Source organism: Coregonus clupeaformis, chromosome 10, assembly GCF_020615455.1.
Source record: "Coregonus clupeaformis isolate EN_2021a chromosome 10, ASM2061545v1, whole genome shotgun sequence".
NCBI classification, from domain to species: domain Eukaryota; kingdom Metazoa; phylum Chordata; class Actinopteri; order Salmoniformes; family Salmonidae; genus Coregonus; species Coregonus clupeaformis.
This window is the reverse complement of record NC_059201.1, coordinates 30,983,467-31,001,854: the sequence shown is the minus strand read 5'-3', so window position 1 is coordinate 31,001,854 and position 18,388 is coordinate 30,983,467. Positions and strand designations below refer to the sequence as shown.

The window sequence follows — 18,388 nt, the reverse complement described above, 5'->3', positions numbered from 1 at the left end:
CATCTCTGCTCACCTTGCAAAACAGGTTGCAGGGATCTAGGGGAAATGTGTCCGAGGCTAGAATCAGACAATATAAAGACCTCACTCTTATATGATGCCATCCAGCCCAGCCGTGCTAGCAGTGGCATGCAGCTCAATATAATAGGAGTAATAATCTAGCAAAGGCTGCCTTCTGTTTGATTATGTATTACGTTCAAAGTCTATACAACATAGCTGCCAGGCAACGTGCTTATCCAAATATTGTAAAACATTGTAATGTATTGTAAAGACATGGACTGAGTGTGCTCTGCAGTAGCTCCATTAGCAGTGTGTAATTCAGACTGTACCATGACCCCTGTAGTGTACACTGTGTGCTAGAGATAGGGGGCCCCCAAAACACACTGCATCGCAGTGCTAACTGTGCCACTAGAGATCCTGGTTCGAATCCAGGCTCTGTCGCAGCCGGCCGCGACCGGGAGACTCATGGGCGTCGCACAATTGGCCCAGCGTCGTCCAGGGTAGGGGAGGGAATGGCCGGCGGGGATGTAGCTCAGTTGATAGAGCATGGCGTTTGCAACGCCAGGGATGTGGGTTCAATTCCCACGGGGGGCCAGTATAAAAAATAAATATGTATTCACTAACTGTAAGTCGCTCTGGATAAGAGCGTCTGCTAAAATGACTAAAATTTAAATGTAAAAATGCATATCAATTTCTCTGCATTGAACGCAAGGGAGCTAAAAGCTTAAGTAAACGAAGATTATATATGTAATGTATGGATATGAGTCACATGTAGGCTACTGGTTATGAATTACATTTAGAGTGATGTTTGATGAAAGTTCTAACAACTAGCTAAACTCTGTTTCTGAGTTAGGAATAGGATAGAGTATTTGGGTCAACATACTGGACAGATACAGGCAGGAGCCCACATCTAGGCTTGAGAGAACAATTGAAGGGAGAGGGGAGAGTGCACCTGTTTCAGATGACTTGGAACTGCTCTGCACCTGTCACACACATTCTTTGCTTCTATTGTTTGTCACCTCTAATTCCAACCATTCCACCAGTGGCAGTGGTCACATAAACCGACGGCACAATTGGTGTGTGTGTGTGTGTGCGTGTATTGCATGTTTAACACCTGCGAGCACCACTGAATCCCCAATCAATTATAGATGGCTCCGCAACAACTGGCATGGTAACACAATAAATGGCAGGATTAAAACATGATGCTTGGCTACCTTTTTCTGTAGACCGAACAGCAATGTGCTTAAAATCAGACCATGAAGGGTGCATGCTGTCTGCCTCTTTAAAATGTGATATACAGTACTAGTCAAAAGTTTAGACATACCTACTCATTCCAGGGTTTTTCTTTATTTTTACTATTTTCTACATTGTAGAATAATAGTGAAGACATCAAAACTATGAAATAACACATATGGAATCAAGTAGTAACCAAAAAAGTGTTAAATAAATCAAAATATATTTTATGTTTGAGATTCTTCAAAGTAGCCACCCTTTGCCTTCATGACAGCTTTGCACACTCTTAGGACATCAAAACTATGAAATAACACATATGGAATCATGTAGTAACCAAAAAAGTGTTAAATAAATCAAAATATATTTTATGTTTGAGATTCTTCAAAGTAGCCACCCTTTGCCTTCATGACAGCTTTGCACACTCTTAGGACATCAAAACTATGAAATAACACATATGGAATCAAGTAGTAACCAAAAAAGTGTTAAATAAATCAAAATATATTTTATGTTTGAGATTCTTCAAAGTAGCCACCCTTTGCCTTCATGACAGCTTTGCACACTCTTAGGACATCAAAACTATGAAATAACACATATGGAATCATGTAGTAACCAAAAAAGTGTTAAATAAATCAAAATATATTTTATGTTTGAGATTCTTCAAAGTAGCCACCCTTTGCCTTCATGACAGCTTTGCACACTCTTAGGACATCAAAACTATGAAATAACACATATGGAATCATGTAGTAACCAAAAAAGTGTTAAATAAATCAAAATATATTTTATGTTTGAGATTCTTCAAAGTAGCCACCCTTTGCCTTCATGACAGCTTTGCACACTCTTAGGACATCAAAACTATGAAATAACACATATGGAATCATGTAGTAACCAAAAAAAGTGTTAAATAAATCAAAATATATTTTATGTTTGAGATTCTTCAAAGTAGCCACCCTTTGCCTTCATGACAGCTTTGCACACTCTTAGGACATCAAAACTATGAAATAACACATATGGAATCAAGTAGTAACCAAAAAAGTGTTAAATAAATCAAAATATATTTTATGTTTGAGATTCTTCAAAGTAGCCACCCTTTGCCTTCATGACAGCTTTGCACACTCTTAGGACATCAAAACTATGAAATAACACATATGGAATCATGTAGTAACCAAAAAAGTGTTAAATAAATCAAAATATATTTTATGTTTGAGATTCTTCAAAGTAGCCACCCTTTGCCTTCATGACAGCTTTGCACACTCTTAGGACATCAAAACTATGAAATAACACATATGGAATCATGTAGTAACCAAAAAAGTGTTAAATAAATCAAAATATATTTTATGTTTGAGATTCTTCAAAGTAGCCACCCTTTGCCTTCATGACAGCTTTGCACACTCTTAGTTTTCTTGCCCCCCCCGTCCCCCCCGTCCTCCCTCCCTGAAGGGGCTCAACAGCAGTTGTTCATGGGAGGCAGTGCTGGGGTTATTTTTCATGGAGGATATGTCAGGCATGACAAAGCTGGCCTTGTGTTAAAAGATCAGATCAGGCACAGGAGAGAGGCGTGCAGGCACGGAGCAAGGGAGGGAGGGCAGGATGCCAAGGAGGGGAAGAAAGGTAAAGCACTTTTAAGCCCCAGCAAGGCCATCAGCCCTGGTGCCACATACTGCCTGGTTAGCAGGGAGAGGCCAGGAGCCTGTACTGTACATGCTGCCACTCTGCAGGGTCACCTCCACAAGGGCCATGATGACTGAGTAGTCCCAGAATAAAATGCACACATTCCTTGGAGAGGGAATATAACACCTGCTTTCTACTAAGTGACCTTAAATCACTGTAGTATCACCTGTGAGTGATACTGCACACCTCCAAATCTGACTGTCTGCTTTTTTATTATTTATTTATTTTTATTTTCTGTCCGGGAGCCATTAGGTGTGTCATAATTGGAGCTGGGTTCTGTCTGTTCCAAATCAATGGTCCAGCCCAAAGTGGACATTCCACAACTTGTCTTTTGCAGTCTATACAATGTCTGTCAGTTCTCTTCAGAAGTGTAGAAAACTATTATTGGTCGACCAAGAGTCGTCTGTTCTTTCGACTAATCGATTGGTCGAAATGTCCAAATGTGTATTTTTCCATATATAGACACATCCTATGTGTTTTAATCAAATCAACTATATGCACTGAGCTTTCTGATACTTTAAGCAAACTGTTTTATGAAATAATGAAGGCACAAATGACTAGAGGCCGCAATTGATTTGATTGTGCCGCCTGGCACAAACTTGCTGCGCTGTGTAAAAAAAAAGAAGAGACAGCGAGTGACTGTGTGACTAGCACTCGTTGTCTCTCTCTCCTCCCTGCTGCAGCCGCATTCATTTCTGAATGCAATTTCTGAAATGAAACTGCTTCGGCCTATTTATTGTTTATGCAAATTTTTAAATGGTCGCTTTATTTTATTTTAAAACTAAAATGCTTGATTGCATTTCACATCATGAATGACTCGTATGCTGTATGATGACATTAATGAATAAATGAATGATTGATACAGTAGCCTATATAAGTATTGAAATATAGGCCTAAGTAAGTTACGGTATTAAGACTAAACAGGATGTGCTCTTAGGCCTACAGCTCGATGGTGGTTATACAAGGCTGCTATACTAAGCCTACTAATGATAACGACATTACTTATTATTATAATGATGATCATAATAATAATAGTAATAACAAGGAGATCAAGGAAAAAGGAGGGTTATTATTATAAATAAAAAATGTCTGACAATTTGGAACAGTGTAAACAACACTAAATAAATTATATAAATAACAACAGAGGCTGGTCTAATGGAAAAAAAGAGTAAAGCCTTTATTACAGCATAGCAAAGATAAAAAATAGCAGAATTTGTGAAATTGTTGCGTGAGGCTTGGTGCTCACAGAATCAGTAGGCTATCAACCAAACACTCAAACAGGCAACAGAAGCAGGGTGTGTCTTATTTCAGTAGATATATATGGATGATTTATAAAGCAGTTTTCTCGTCTCTTAACTCCGCTGCTGCCTCCGCCGCATTGTTCTCAACACCAATATGCTGGTTAACTTTGCTATTATGCACATAGCAACATGGTCTAGGAAAAGGCGCCAATTCAACAGCACACTGATGTGTTTCAAAACTGCGGACAACAACCACTATCCAACGCGAGAGAAAGCGCATTTGTTATAAAATAATATAATTGTTATTTGTGTTGCACCATTGTTCTTACATAATATAACCATATACAATTTCAGTAGCACGTCTTAGACTGATGGACTGTGCCATCCCAACGGCCTCCACAATGGATCAGTCCACTCAGACAGGAGCCAATCAGACAGGTGTCTTGTACACCATGGTTTATTATTATTAATTTTTTGCTACTGCTCGACCAAAGAAATCTCGGTCGACCAATAGCCTTTCGACCAAACAATCGACCAGTCGACTAAATAAGGTCAGCCCTACTCTGCACCAAAACAGATTCATAACGTAAAAACGACAGTTCGGGAATTTCATAACTTGTTTGTCTTTCTGAGAAGTTTCTAGTGTTATATAAACCCAGAGGGGCTCAGTGAAAGAATAAAAAGCAGAGCTGACAAGCCTATCCTGTGATGAGTCACAATCATATCCTTTACAATGTGTGTGCAGTGCACCCTTTGCTAATGCCTGATGGCCAGGGACAATGGGCTCTGTTGTCAGATCAGCAACCAGACTTCATTCAACTAGAACTCTCTCTATTACCATTGCCACAAGGCAGCCAATCGGAGGCCTCCACAGGAGTCCAGTGGGTGGAGCTTGGGGCATGTTTAGGGGATGTGGGGTGACCTCCTTCAACAGCTGCGATAATCCAAAACCAGGAACAGTTTCCACATTCCACCTCTCCTGCCCTGGTATTTAAGAGGTGGCCTTTGAAAATGGATTGGCTTTCAATGTACATTTCCAACTCACAGTTTTACATTAGGGCAATTCCACGGAAACAGAATGATGCTGAGACTCAGATTTTTCACTTTAAAATGGATGTCAAACAATAACCAATGATTGAAAAGTTAAACAAACCATGCAACTCTATGCACATTGACTACTTTTAACAATGTCCACTGAAAAACACATTTACTTGATGAACAGTGCAGAATCAGATGCAACGTTTGGTAACAGAATGACGGTTTGTTCTGTTTGTGCAGTCATTTTGTTACCAAACTTTGCATCTGCACTGTTCTTCTAGTAAATGTGTTTTTGAAAATGTTCAGTGGAAATTGCTAAAGTAGTCGTTGTGCATAGAGTTGTATGGTTTGTTTAACTTTGCAATCATTGTTTGTTTTTTTACACACTTTCCCAATCCACACAAGGGTCTCACTGCAACAAACTTGCTCTGTGTGTGAGACAAGATTGTACAGAACCTTCCTATTGGTTTAGATGGAACATTTTAATGTTGGCAGCCCGGCTTCAGAGGCCTTCTTTGAGCCCGCCTACAAAATAACTACAGTGAGGGAAATAAGTATTTGATCCCCTGCTGATTTTGTACGTTTGCCCACTGACAAAGAAATGATCAGTCTATAATTTTTAATGGTAGGTTTATTTGAACAGTGAGAGACAGAATAACAACAACAAAATCCAGAAAAACGCATGTCAAAAATGTTATAAATTGATTTGCATTTTCATGAGGGAAATAAGTATTTGACCCCCTCTCAATCAGAAAGATTTCTGGCTCCCAGGTGTCTTTTATACAGGTAACGAGCTGAGATTTGGAGCACACTCTTAAAGGGAGTGCTCCAAATCTCAGCTTGTTACCTGTATAAAAGACACCTGTCCACAGAAGCAATCAATCAATCAGATTCCAAACTCTCCACCATGGCCAAGACCAAAGAGCTCTCCAAGGATGTCAGGGACAAGATTGTAGACCTACACAAGGCTGGAATGGGCTACAAGACCATCGCCAAGCAGCTTCGTGAGAAGGTGACAACAGTTGGTGCGATTATTTGCAAATGGAAGAAACACAAAAGAACTGTCAATCTCCCTCGGCCTGGGGCTCCATGCAAGATCTCACCTCGTGGAGTTGCAATGATCATGAGAACGGTGAGGAATCATCCCAGAACTACACGGGAGGATCTTGTCAATGATCTCAAGGCAGCTGGGACCATAGTCACCTAGAAAACAATTAGCAACACACTACGCCGTGAAGGACTGAAATCCTGCAGCGCCCGCAAGGTCCCCCTGCTCAAGAAAGCACATATACAGGCCCCTCTGAAGTTTGCCAATTAACATCTGAATGATTCAGAGGAGAACTGGGTGCAAGTGTTGTGGTCAGATGAGACCAAAATTGAGCTCTTTGGCATCAACTCACCTCGCCGTGTTTGGAGGAGGAAGAATGCTGCCTATGACCCCAAGAACACCATCCCCACCGTCAAACATGGAGGTGGAAACATTATGCTTTGGGGGTGTTTTTCTGCTAAGGGGACAGGATAACTTCACCGCATCAAAGGGACGATGGAGGGGGCCATATACCGTCAAATCTTGGGTGAGAACCTCCTTCCCTCAGCCTGGGCATTGAAAATGTGTCGCGGATGGAAATTCCAGCATGACAATGACCCAAAATACACGGCCAAGGCAACAAAGGAGTGGCTCAAGAAGAAGCACATTATGGTCCTGGAGTGGCCTAGCCAGTCTCCAGACCTTAATCCCATAGAAAATCTGTGGAGGGAGCTGAAGGTTCGAGTTGCCAAACGTCAGCCTCGAAACCTTAATGACTTGGAGAAGATCTGCAAAGAGGAGTGGGACAAAATCCCTCCTGAGATGTGTGCAAACCTGGTGGCCAACTACAAGAAACGTCTGACCTCTGTGATTGCCAACAAGTGTTTTGCCACCAAGTACTAAGTAATGTTTTGCAGAGGGGTCAAATACTTATTTCCCTCATTAAAATTTAAATCAATTTTAACATTTTTGACATGCGTTTTTGTTATTCTGTCTCTCACTGCTCAACTAAACCTACCATTAAAATTATAGACTGATCATGTCTTTGTCAGTGGGCAAACGTACTAAATCAGCAGGGGATCAAATACTTTTTTCCCTCACTGTAAGAAGAAACAGTGCTCTATGCTGGCTGTATGGAGGCTTTGTCTTTTACCCCGCGCTTCCTCCCACTAACGCAGCAGTATTAAACAGTAATGCTGGGAACTTCCGGCCCCTCAAAGCTCAGCAGGACAGGCTCAGTGACTGTCTGTCTGTCTATCTGAGACATGAGGCAGAAGCAGGACAGGCCCAGTGACTGTCTGTCTGAGACATGATGCAGCAGCAGGACAGGCCCAGTGACTGTCTGTCTGAGACATAAGGCAGCAGCATTGTCAAAACAAAATAAATCCTCTATCATAGGCGGAAAGCCTGACCAACAGCAGCCCCCTTTTCCCCCTACATGCCTCCTCCAATCCTCATCTCCAGCCTTAACAAATGAACACTTTATCAGGTCAGAGGGCCTCTGGACGAGAGGGAGCATGTGGGACTGAGGGACTGAGGGACAGAGGACAGGGTGTTTACCAAATACAGGATAGACTCCCTGTCTGTCCGGTATGCCAGCTGTCAATAACAGGAACAATGGGGGTGAAATGTAACAAATGAAGACATAAACCAACATTTAGGTCCGAGAGGGGTTTCTGCCAAGGGTGAAGTGGTTAAAAAAGGCCATAAGGAGTTAACCTAGGCCATCTGCTTGGAGGCTTGTCCATCAATACCCTTTCCATTAGTTGTGCGGCTGTTTAACTATGTAGTTGAGACAGTCTTTGTATGTTACTGCATTTTGAGTTGTGCCTCAGCCTCTACCCCACATCCCCTAACCCCAGTGTCTAAACCAGGGCCGAGTTACGAGTTGAGAGGGGGGTCAGAGGTAGCCAGTGAGCCAGACAGGAAAGAGGCATCCGTCCTGGTGATCCCCCATGAGGACATGGGCTGCTGACTGCAGGCAGGCAGGTCCTGGATCAGACTAGGCTAGTTAAGCTGTTAACATTTGCACTGGAACTCAAGGGAGGAGAGGGGCAGGAAAGATAATGTACTCTCTAGGGGTCCAGGGTGTAGAATCGGATTAACATACTGTATTTCTAGTCACAACACAATTAAAGAGGGCTGGGAGGAATGGAATGGGCTGTTCCGATCAAAGATGAAGACATCCTCCAACACCTATGTGTAACAACAGGAAACAATTGTTGTGTTAGCGCCTACTGTTGACGACTCAATCAGTTACTCAAACTTTACTACCTAAAAACCTGAGCATGCAGGTGAAGGTTTTGTCTCTCTAAATCATGAACCTCATCTGAAGCTATTGGACTGTTAGTCTCAATGTAACCCTAATGGAAGGAGCAAGGGCACTTAAAACACTACACCATGTTTACCACCACTGAGGTCAGAGAGTTAAGCCAGCCCTTTATCCCTGCCTAATAAAGGATTCCAGATGTCAGAGGTTGGATTGGGATGGGGCACACAAATTTGGATGGACAAAACAGAGCTCCATCACCTTGGTAAAAGCCTAAGAGAATCACAGTGGGGTGAATGAGTGTTAGGATGAAGGAATGTGGTCTTTCACTAACGTTTTGACCCATCGCTACAGAAAACGAGCAATCGGCACCACAGAACAACGATACATGAAAGACATCGCACTAGACCTCAAAAGGTCCAATCAAACACATCCATCATCAAAGCCATTCATCGTGTGACGGGGATTCTGCCTTAGCATTGTCACATTTCTCCCAAAAGGAAAAGGCCTGGTTGTCTTCTCCGGGATAATCTTGCTAGAGGAATGCAGTGTCCTGTCCTCCTTTGTCTGCAGACCATTGTGAGTCTACAGAGTAAACAGGGAGACAACATCCTATTGTGAGGTGTCTCAGCAGCTCACATTCATATCCTACTCTAACCTGCTGAAAGTGTGTAAGAAATTAAAAAAGCTCAAGTAAGGTTAATTTGCTAGACAAAATGTAGGCCCTCTCTAACAAGAATGCTTTTTAAAAAGGGAGCATTTCTGTCCCCCTCAATGTGAGAGTTGTTTTTGGAACTATGTTTAGCTCAGAAAGAGCAGACAGTAAAGCAAACTGGTTTTGTGTTCAATTTCTCTGTTCCAAGACGCAGGTTCTTGCCATTCTGTGCGAGCACTTCAGGGATTTCAACTTAAAAGATCTTCGCTTAAAAAAAGAGAGAAAAAAAGTGGCAATAGTCATTCATTTTGACCTTTTTGCCAAGGAGATCTTAGGTTGCGCAATTTTACATCTAACTAAGATGTTTGGTGCAGTATTTCTCAATGAAAAATGTGCATAAAAACGAGTCGTCTCTCATTGAATGACAACAAAGGCTTCACTGAAAAATCGCTAATGTTGACCAATCACTGAAAAAGGGGCGTAGACTTTGGCTAATTTCGTCATAATATATGCACGAACTCTTCCGAACTGTTTTGGCTGGAAAGCATGCGGACGCCTCCAGGCCATATACAGTTGAAGTCGGAAGTTTACATACACCTTAGCCAAATACATTTAAACTCAGTTTCTCACAATTCCTGACATTTAATCCTAGTAAAAATTCCCTGTCTTAGGTCAGTTAGGATCACCACTTTATTTTAAGAATGTGAAATGTCAGAATAATAGTAGAGAGAATGATTTATTTCAGCTTTTTTTTATTTCATCACATTCCAAGTGGGTCAGAAGTTTACATACACTCAATTAGTATTTGGTAGCATTGCCTTTAAATTATATAACTTGGGTCAAACGTGTCGGGTAGCCTTCCACAAGCTTCCCACAATAAGTTGGGTGAATTTTGGCCCATTCCTCCTGACAGAGCTGGTGTAACGTAGTCAGGTTTGTAGGCCTCCTTGCTCGCACACGCTTTTTCAGTTCTGCCCACAAATGTTCTATAGGATTGAGGTCAGGGCTTTGTGATGGCCACTCCAATACCTTGACTTTGTTGTCCTTAAGCCATTTTGCCACAACTTTGGAAGTATGCTTGGGGTCATTGTCCATTTGGAAGACCCATTTGCGACCAAGTTTTAACTTCCTGACTGATGTCTTGAGACGTTGCTTCAATATATCCACATAATTTTCCTTCCTCATGATGCCATCTATTTTCTGAAGTGCACCAGTCCCTCCTGCAGCAAAGCACCCCCACAGCATGATGCTGACACCCCAGTTCTTCACGGTTGGGATGGTGTTCTTCGGCTTGCAAGTCTCCCCTTTTTCCTCCAAACATAACAATGGTAATTATGGCCAAACAGTTCTATTTTTGTGTCATCAGACCAGAGGACATTTCTCCAAAAACCGTAGTCTGGCTTTTTTTATGGCGGTTTTGGAGCAGTGGCTTCTTCCTTGCTGAGCGGCCTTTCAGGTTATGTCGATATAGGACTCGTTTTACTGTGGATATAGATACTTTTGTACCTGTTTCCTCCAGCTTATTCACAAGGTCCTTTGCTGTTGTTCTGGGATTGATTTGCACTTTTGGCACCAAGTACGTTCATCTCTAGGAGACAGAACACGTCTCCTTCCTGAGCGGTATGATGGCTGCGTGGTCCCATGGTGTTTATACTTGCGTACTATTGTTTGTACAGATGAACATGGTACCTTCAGGCGTGAATTGCTCCCAAGGATGAACCAGACTTGTGGAGGTCTACAATTTTTTTTCTGAGGTCTTGGCTGATTTTTTTTTGATTTTCCCATGATGTCAAGCAAAGAGGCACTGCGTTTGAAGGTAGGCCTTGAAATACATCCACAAGTACACCTCCAATTGACTCAAATGATGTCAATTAGCATATCAGAAGCTTCTAAAGCCATGACATCATTTTCTGGAATTTTCCAAGCTGTTTAAAGGCACAGTCAATGTAAACTTCTGACCCACTGGAATTGTGATACAGTGACTTATAAGTGAAATAATCTGTCTGTAAACAATTGTTGGAAAAATTACTTGTGTCATGCACAAAGTAGATGTCCTAATGGACTTGCCAAGAAATTTGTGGAGTGTTTGAAAAATGAGTTTTAATGACTCCAACCTAAGTGTATTAAACTTCCGACTTCAACTGTAAATGGTATCTTTTGCAGACAGCTTGCTCCTGAGGACCTTGGAGTGAGTCATATGTCTGATGGTTCCACCACCAGTGATGGGAATGAAAGTCATCAAAACATTCTAGAACCCCCATACTCAACTGGCGGACCACAGTCCGGATCCAGAATTAGGTCAATACAGACCGCGGGTCCTGACTACAAACAAAATTAACATAATGTTTTTTTTTTTTTTTTATCGAACTCGGTCGGGCTTCGACCCCTGGTATCATATAAACACACATAAGACATGGTCAAATGTGTAGAATTGCAGGAAATCCGGACCTTTGCACCCTAGGAAGTATTTGTGTGACCGGACCTTCTCAAGTATATTGAACAATAATAAAAAAAAACATGTAAATTGTTGGTCCCATGTTTCATGAGCTGAAACATAAAAGTCCCAGAAATGTTCCATATGCACAAAAAGCTTATTTCTCTCACATTTTGTGCACAAAGTTGTTTACAACCCTGTTAGTGAGCATTTCTCCTATACCAAGATAATCCATCCACCTGACAGGTGTGGAATATCAAGTAGCTGATTAAACAGCATGATCATTACACAGGTGCACCTTGTGCTGGGGACAATAAAAGGCCACGTTAAATTTGCAGTTTTGCCACACAACACAATGCCACAGATGTCTCAAGTTTTGAGGGAGCGTGCAATTGGCATGCTGACTGCAGGAATGTCCACCAGAGCTATTGCCAGAGAATTTAATGTTAATTTTGATACCATAAGTCACCTCCAACATCATTTGAGAGAATTTGGCAGTACATCCAACCGGCCTCACAACCACAGACCACGTGTAACCATGCCAGCCCAGCACCTCAAATCCGGCTTCTTCACCTGAGGGATCATCTGAGACCAGCCATCCTGACAGCTGATGAAACTGTGGGTTTGCACAACTGAACAATTTATGCCGCAAACTGTCAGAAACCATCTCAAGGAAGCTCATCTGTGTGCTCATCGTACTCACCAGGGTCTTGACCTGACTGCAGTTCGGCATCGTAACTGATTTCAGTGGGAAAATGCTCACTTTCGATGGCCACTGGAATACTGGAGAAGTGTGCTCTTCACGGATGAATCCCGGTTTCAACTGTACCGGTCAGATGGCAGACGTGTGGGTGAGCAGTATGCTCGCCCACACGAGTGCCCCATGGTGGCGGTGGGGTTATGGTATGGGCAGGCATAAGCTACGGACAACACAATTGCATTTTATCGATGGCAATTTGAATGCACAGAGATACCGTGACGAGATCCTGAGGCCCATTGTTGTGCCATTCATCCACCACCATCACCTCATGTTTCAACATAATAATGCACGGCCCCATGTCGCTAAGGATCTGTAGACAATTCCTGGAAGCTGAAAATGTCCCATTTCTTCCATGGCCTGCATACTCACCAGACATGTCACCCATTAAGCATGTTTGGGATGTTCTGGATCGACGGCGTGTTCCAGTTCCCGCCAATCTCCTGCAACTTCGCACATCCATTGAAGAGGACTGGGACAACATTCCACAGGCCACAATCAACTCTATGCGAAGGAGATGTGTCACGCTGCATGAGGCAAATGGTGGTCACACCTTGTTTAAGGTATCTGTGACCAACAGATCCGTGTCTGTATTACCAGTCATGTGAAATCCATAGATTAGGGCCTAATTAATTAATTTAAATTGACTGATTTAGTAACATCTTTGAAATTGTTGCATGTTGCGTTTATATTTTTGTTCAGTGTAGTACTTGAGTACCCCTGTTCTCGAATGTCCCCCTGAACCACTATAAACTGAGATGTCAATGCTGTTGACACTGCAGGGGGTGGCTCGACACACAGAAATGCTTGCTTTAAAAAGTTAACACCAATAACACATTCAAATACATAAACGCAATTTAAATTGATGTTAATCAATAATGAGGTTTTTGGGAAGTAAAACTCGAGGGCATTCACATAAGACTTTCTTTGAGCTTGTGGCTTAGATTTATTTCCATTTATCCATCTGTTTCAAGAAACAAATTGAAAGCAGAAGAGAGAGACTAAAAAGGTTTTAATGAGCAACTGCACATCTGTCTTAAGGCATACATTTACATTTTAGTCATTTAGCAAATGCTTTTATCCAGAGCTACATACAGGAACAATTAGGGTTAAGTGCCTTGCTCAAGGGCACATCGACAGATTTATCACCTAGTTGGCTCGGGGATTAGAACCAGCGACCTTTTGGTTACTGGCACAACGCTCTTAACCACTAAGCTACCTGCCACATAGAGACAGATGTTGGAGAATATTAATGTCTGAATAAACCAAGTCAAGTTAACAGCACCAGCCATCCTAACCTACATGAGTGAAACAGCAATGCAACAAATGGGTTAGGAACATTTGTCTTCTGCTATGGTTATTGGTCTGTTAACCACAGCAATTGGTCTGTTAACCACAGCAAAGAGCCACTAAAGCCAATTTGCGAATCAGTTCAAGAATTAAACAGGAAACTTGCAATTAAATTAAACTCAACAGGCAAACGAAATATTCCCAAAAGGGATTCAACAGCTATGGGAAATACTGCCTTTATAGAGAAAAAGTTAAATCAGCCTTTGATGTTGGGTGATTATAGTGTTATAACGGTTTAGTTTTTAACACGATTAGATGTGGCTGCTAATTGTCTCTATATGATAATGAAAGAACATGATATCGGGTAGATAAGGAACGCCTCGATATAAGAGAAAGGAGTTGAGCGTTCCTCAGCTAGACATGGGGGAAACTTATTGGTAACTATTCTAAATGACTATCCATTCATCGCTGACATATTTGACTGAATATCATTCAGCATTAACCTGTATAAACAGGACAGCAGACAGCCTACTACACTATAATAAAAGTTCTGTCCATTGCAATATCACTTCCTCCACCATTCCTCATCTTCACTGGGATATTGGATTATGGTAACCATACATTGTATTCTAGCTAATGTAACATTGTTACACAAACTTTAAACTCAATTAAAACATTTTACACTTCAGTTAGTCGGTGCTCGAAATTCAAAATAGTACGCCAAACAAATCATGCGTTGCGGGTTGAGTGAAAGTTATTTATGTTCTAAATCTTGTCCGGTAGGTTTAAATTACCTTAGAAGGTAGCTTACCTTATCCCGGACATCTTCTTCACATTGTAAGCATTGCGTTGCCTAGGTCTTGAATTTATAGTGTAACTTGTTTATTTATTCTTGTTAATTTTCCTAACGCGTTGGACGGTATGAACACGAGACAGTTGTCTCCGCCTCTGCACGTGAGTCATACGATGGGGGTCACCCCAACTCTGAGTCCGGGCCGCACCCCCGTAGTTCCCGCTCATCCTGCTATGGCCATACCTCTGACAGGACATGCGACACAATTATGAGGCTATTCTTGGTAAATAATAATAGTCCAATGTTGATGCTTTAGATGTATAACTCACGTTTCAGTTATTCAGTGTAAAGTACTCACTTTTAATATTGTAATTTTAAGATCTTGAGTCCAAACGACATCAGTCCCCCAAAATTGGACTTCAGGAATATAAAATGTAGGCCTACCTAAGGATGGTTGGTTCTACATAGTTCTGCATCAAAGATAATTAACCTTTAACTAGCTTTGATTTTATCACAGTCAGAAGAGTGAACTGGTTTGAAGACAAGTGGGTCAGCAACAAGAAAGCAAACAGAGACACCTGCTGGTGGAGTTTCATGGCACAGAACTCATTGCCTCATTACACATCCTGAGCTCACTATGTAGGCCTATAGAGCCCCACGGTGGAGGTGTCATAATACCCATACAACCTAGCGGTCAAACAGGGGAATGGTTCCAATCGTTTTTCCACCATTCATTTTTCCCATAGGAGATTTTAGAAACACTTAAAAAAAAGGGCTGTGTTTCGTGTAGGCTTACCCTGTCGTGACGTTTTGATAACCATGTATATCTCTCTCTGAAAATGTGACTTTCATCAGTATATTTGTCTCTATTTACTCTCTGATTCAAAAATGCCAATTAGCATCAAACTAGACATCATGCAAAACTACAAATCCCTGCAATCTCCTGCACATCATCTCTAGTTGACACCGTTGCTAACAGTTATTGTGTCTATATAAAACTTGCACAAGAGAGTTCACAGAATTATCCATTTACATGTTTTTAACCAATTTATTCATTACTACATTTAGCTGATATTAGATAGTTAATCAAGAGATTCTTACCTTTGCCTCGATTCGTCAGTCTCATCCAGATCATCATGGCATTTGTAGTTCTTTATGATAGCCACATTAGCAGCTAATTAGCATTTAATTTTGGTGGGGTAAATACAGGTGAATATATTAATAAAAGTCACCTTGTCCTAGAGAGATTTACACAGTTATCAAAATGTCACGCCAGGGTAAGCCTACATGAAACACAGCCCTATGGGAAAAATGAATGGTTAAAGTAGTAAAGAGGCGTGAGGGCAATCAACACTTTATTCACAGTTACTCACTATGAGAACTCTCTGCTGTGGGAGTCTCACTGCTAAGAAACAAAGAAAGCAGAAAAACAAAGGCAATATAATGAATATGCATGTCAAGATGCATTACATTGTTGTGTTGTTTACTCGTATGTACAGCAGACAAGCAGAGTCATTTTACAGGGACTTCTTTTACATTAACATTTACATTTTAGTCATTTAGCAGACGCTCTTATCCAGAGCGACCTTTCACAGTGAAGGTTTTCTAAGTGCTTTTTCATCAGAAAGACGTTTTTTCAATCTAAAAGTGGGTTTTGAGAGAGCAGAGAACAATTCAGAAAGATGTGCAGAGAGAACAAATGGACAAATACAGAGTTAGGAAAATTCATCAGCATACGTTCTTATCTAAAAGGTAATATTTGTCATCTCATATCGAACACAAAAGAGAGGTCTGCCTCTTTTTCAGTATTATAAAAAATAATGTAAACATTTATATTAACTGCACAACATACATTCAAATACATACTGTATGTACAGCAAGTCTTTATTTTCGCAACGTTATCATAGCACCATGTATAGCAAGCTGAACAAACTAAACTGATCGGACCTAGCAGGTGGCATTAGCAATACAAAGGGGTAAAATGACATCCACTAATGAAATGTCAGCATTCTGCTGGTGTGAAGATGTTTACACCAATCGTTTGTACCATTGTCTAGGAGGGTGGGGTAGTGGTTAGAGAAGTCCCATCCTGGGTTTGAAGTGAACTAGGGGGTATAAGATAGGTGATGATGTAATGTGTCATGTCCTAACCAGCTCCATCCCCATACGGTCTGGTGTGTTGTTATCATCACGCCTGTCTCATTCTTGGGGGCCGTAAATAATCCTTGCATGACATTTGATCAACGTTAATATTAGTTACAATACAAAAAAATTGAGTACATGTCCTGGGGAAATTATTCTGTAGCCGTAGCACCAACAAAAGGAGGTGAGGAGTCTTAGCCTTGAGGAGAGTTTCCAGGCGTACTGACGTTTTGTGGACAGTACTTTTCATGCTGTGAGTGTGCAGTGAGGGGAAAGCTTGACTTGATGTAATTGCCTGACATCATATACCATATAATTATGGCACACGGCCATAAGAGATTATACACATCAGTTTGTAGCAGCAGAGTTGACATTAAACTAATCTCGGCACCCAATGCTACGGCGGTTACGAGAGACTAATATTAAACACACCTCACATTCACTGTTCACTCAGGGCAATTGTTGAAAGCCAAAGTAAAGGTTCAGAGTTTATCCACACTCAACTGATCAGTCTCCCACTCAGGTTAGTGGTCCTGAGAACTGGGGAGATAGATGAGAGGTAAGAACATTCCTGTGTGAGTGTGTGTCGATGTGAATGTGTGTGTGTGTGTCGATGTGAATGTGTGTGTGTGTGAGAGAGAAAGAGAAGACTGGAGAGGTTTCATTATTTTTGGCTGTTTCAGTATTTGCTCTGCTGGGTGATGATCTGAGCATCAGTGGTAGCTAATGTTGGATCAGCATCCTCTTCCATAAACTCCTACAATAATGGTATTTCAGGTTACATTCCCATGAAGTCTGTACAAGGTCCTCAGGTTCTCCAGTAGTTCTGATCCTCCTCTGTTGGCAGACCGCGATGTGGTGGGTTGTGCGACACAGGTTGTTAACCAACCCATCCTTCCCAAATCTGCCCTCTGTATAAACAACACCAAGATAGAGATAGATCAGAGTTTCTCATCAATCAATTGCTTATTTAGTATTTTCTTTTTTTTGGTCTTTTTTTTAGCAGACGCTCTTATCCATAGCGACTTACAGTTAGTGAGTGCATACATTTTCATACTGGCCCCCCGTGGGAAACGAACCCACAACCCTGGCGTTGCAAGCGCCATGCTCTACCAACTGAGCTACAGGGGACTACAGTAGTTATAACAGTAGTTCCAGTGGGTATTTTCCTAGCAACTCTAATAGGAAAACACAAGATGACACAAGAAATTACCAGAAAAGACAAAGGACACCTCATCAGCACAATACCACTGACTTTGAAAAGTGAATCTAAACCTTGAGGGCATGGCACTTAAATGCAGGTAAGTATTAATTACATGAAAAGCCTGGACCGAGAGGGCTGAGAAAAGCATGCTACTTGGCCATCTGACAAAGCAAGGTAATCTGGATGAAGAGGGGGAGGTTGGCTGAACTGAGAGGAACAGATGGGTTATGACAAACTCACATCGATTTGGAGGAGGGCTTCTTCACTTTTGGCCTCTTTCGACGTTGAACTGGCCTGAAGCATGCATACAGTCCACACACATGCAGGGGAAACACACACATACACAAACAAACAGCGGAGACAAGCAATTAGGCATCATTGCAAAATAGGGAACAGAAGCTGCTATCATGCTTGCATTTTGGAATTCATCTTGTGCTAAAAAGATTTTCATTAATAAAATTAACAACATGACAATTTGTGTGATGCCTGTTATGTACCTCAGAGACATTATAATCTGCTTAAAATAAGTGTTCCATTCTATTATCTACCCAATGTAGAAAAATGTATAACCTACAGTTAATTCGGAAAGTATTCAGACCGTTTGACTTTTTCCACATTTTGTTACAGCCTTATTCTAAAA

At 41.4% G+C, this 18,388-nt stretch overlaps 2 protein-coding genes across 11 annotated transcripts in view; both read right to left on the bottom strand.

Annotated features, from left to right (window-relative positions):
- LOC121574995 (rho GTPase-activating protein 39-like) overlaps positions 1-14,564 on the bottom strand; it is a 56,547-nt gene extending 41,983 nt beyond the window's left edge. Inside the window, exon 1 of the mRNA XM_041887736.2 lies at positions 14,421-14,564. Coding sequence (XP_041743670.2) covers positions 14,421-14,434 — 14 coding nt within the window. The 5' untranslated portion in view covers positions 14,435-14,564. The remainder of the gene's footprint in view (positions 1-14,420) is intronic.
- Positions 14,565-15,744: 1,180 nt separating this feature from the next.
- LOC121574993 (extracellular sulfatase Sulf-2) overlaps positions 15,745-18,388 on the bottom strand; it is a 75,230-nt gene continuing 72,586 nt past the window's right edge. For all 10 annotated transcript variants that reach the window (XM_041887730.2, XM_041887728.2, XM_041887727.2 and 7 more), the window contains 2 exons: positions 17,989-18,042; positions 15,745-17,455 (listed from right to left, as the gene is read on the bottom strand). In XM_041887730.2, the coding sequence (XP_041743664.2) occupies positions 17,425-17,455; positions 17,989-18,042 (85 nt within the window). In that variant the 3' untranslated portion in view covers positions 15,745-17,424. The remainder of the gene's footprint in view (positions 17,456-17,988; positions 18,043-18,388) is intronic.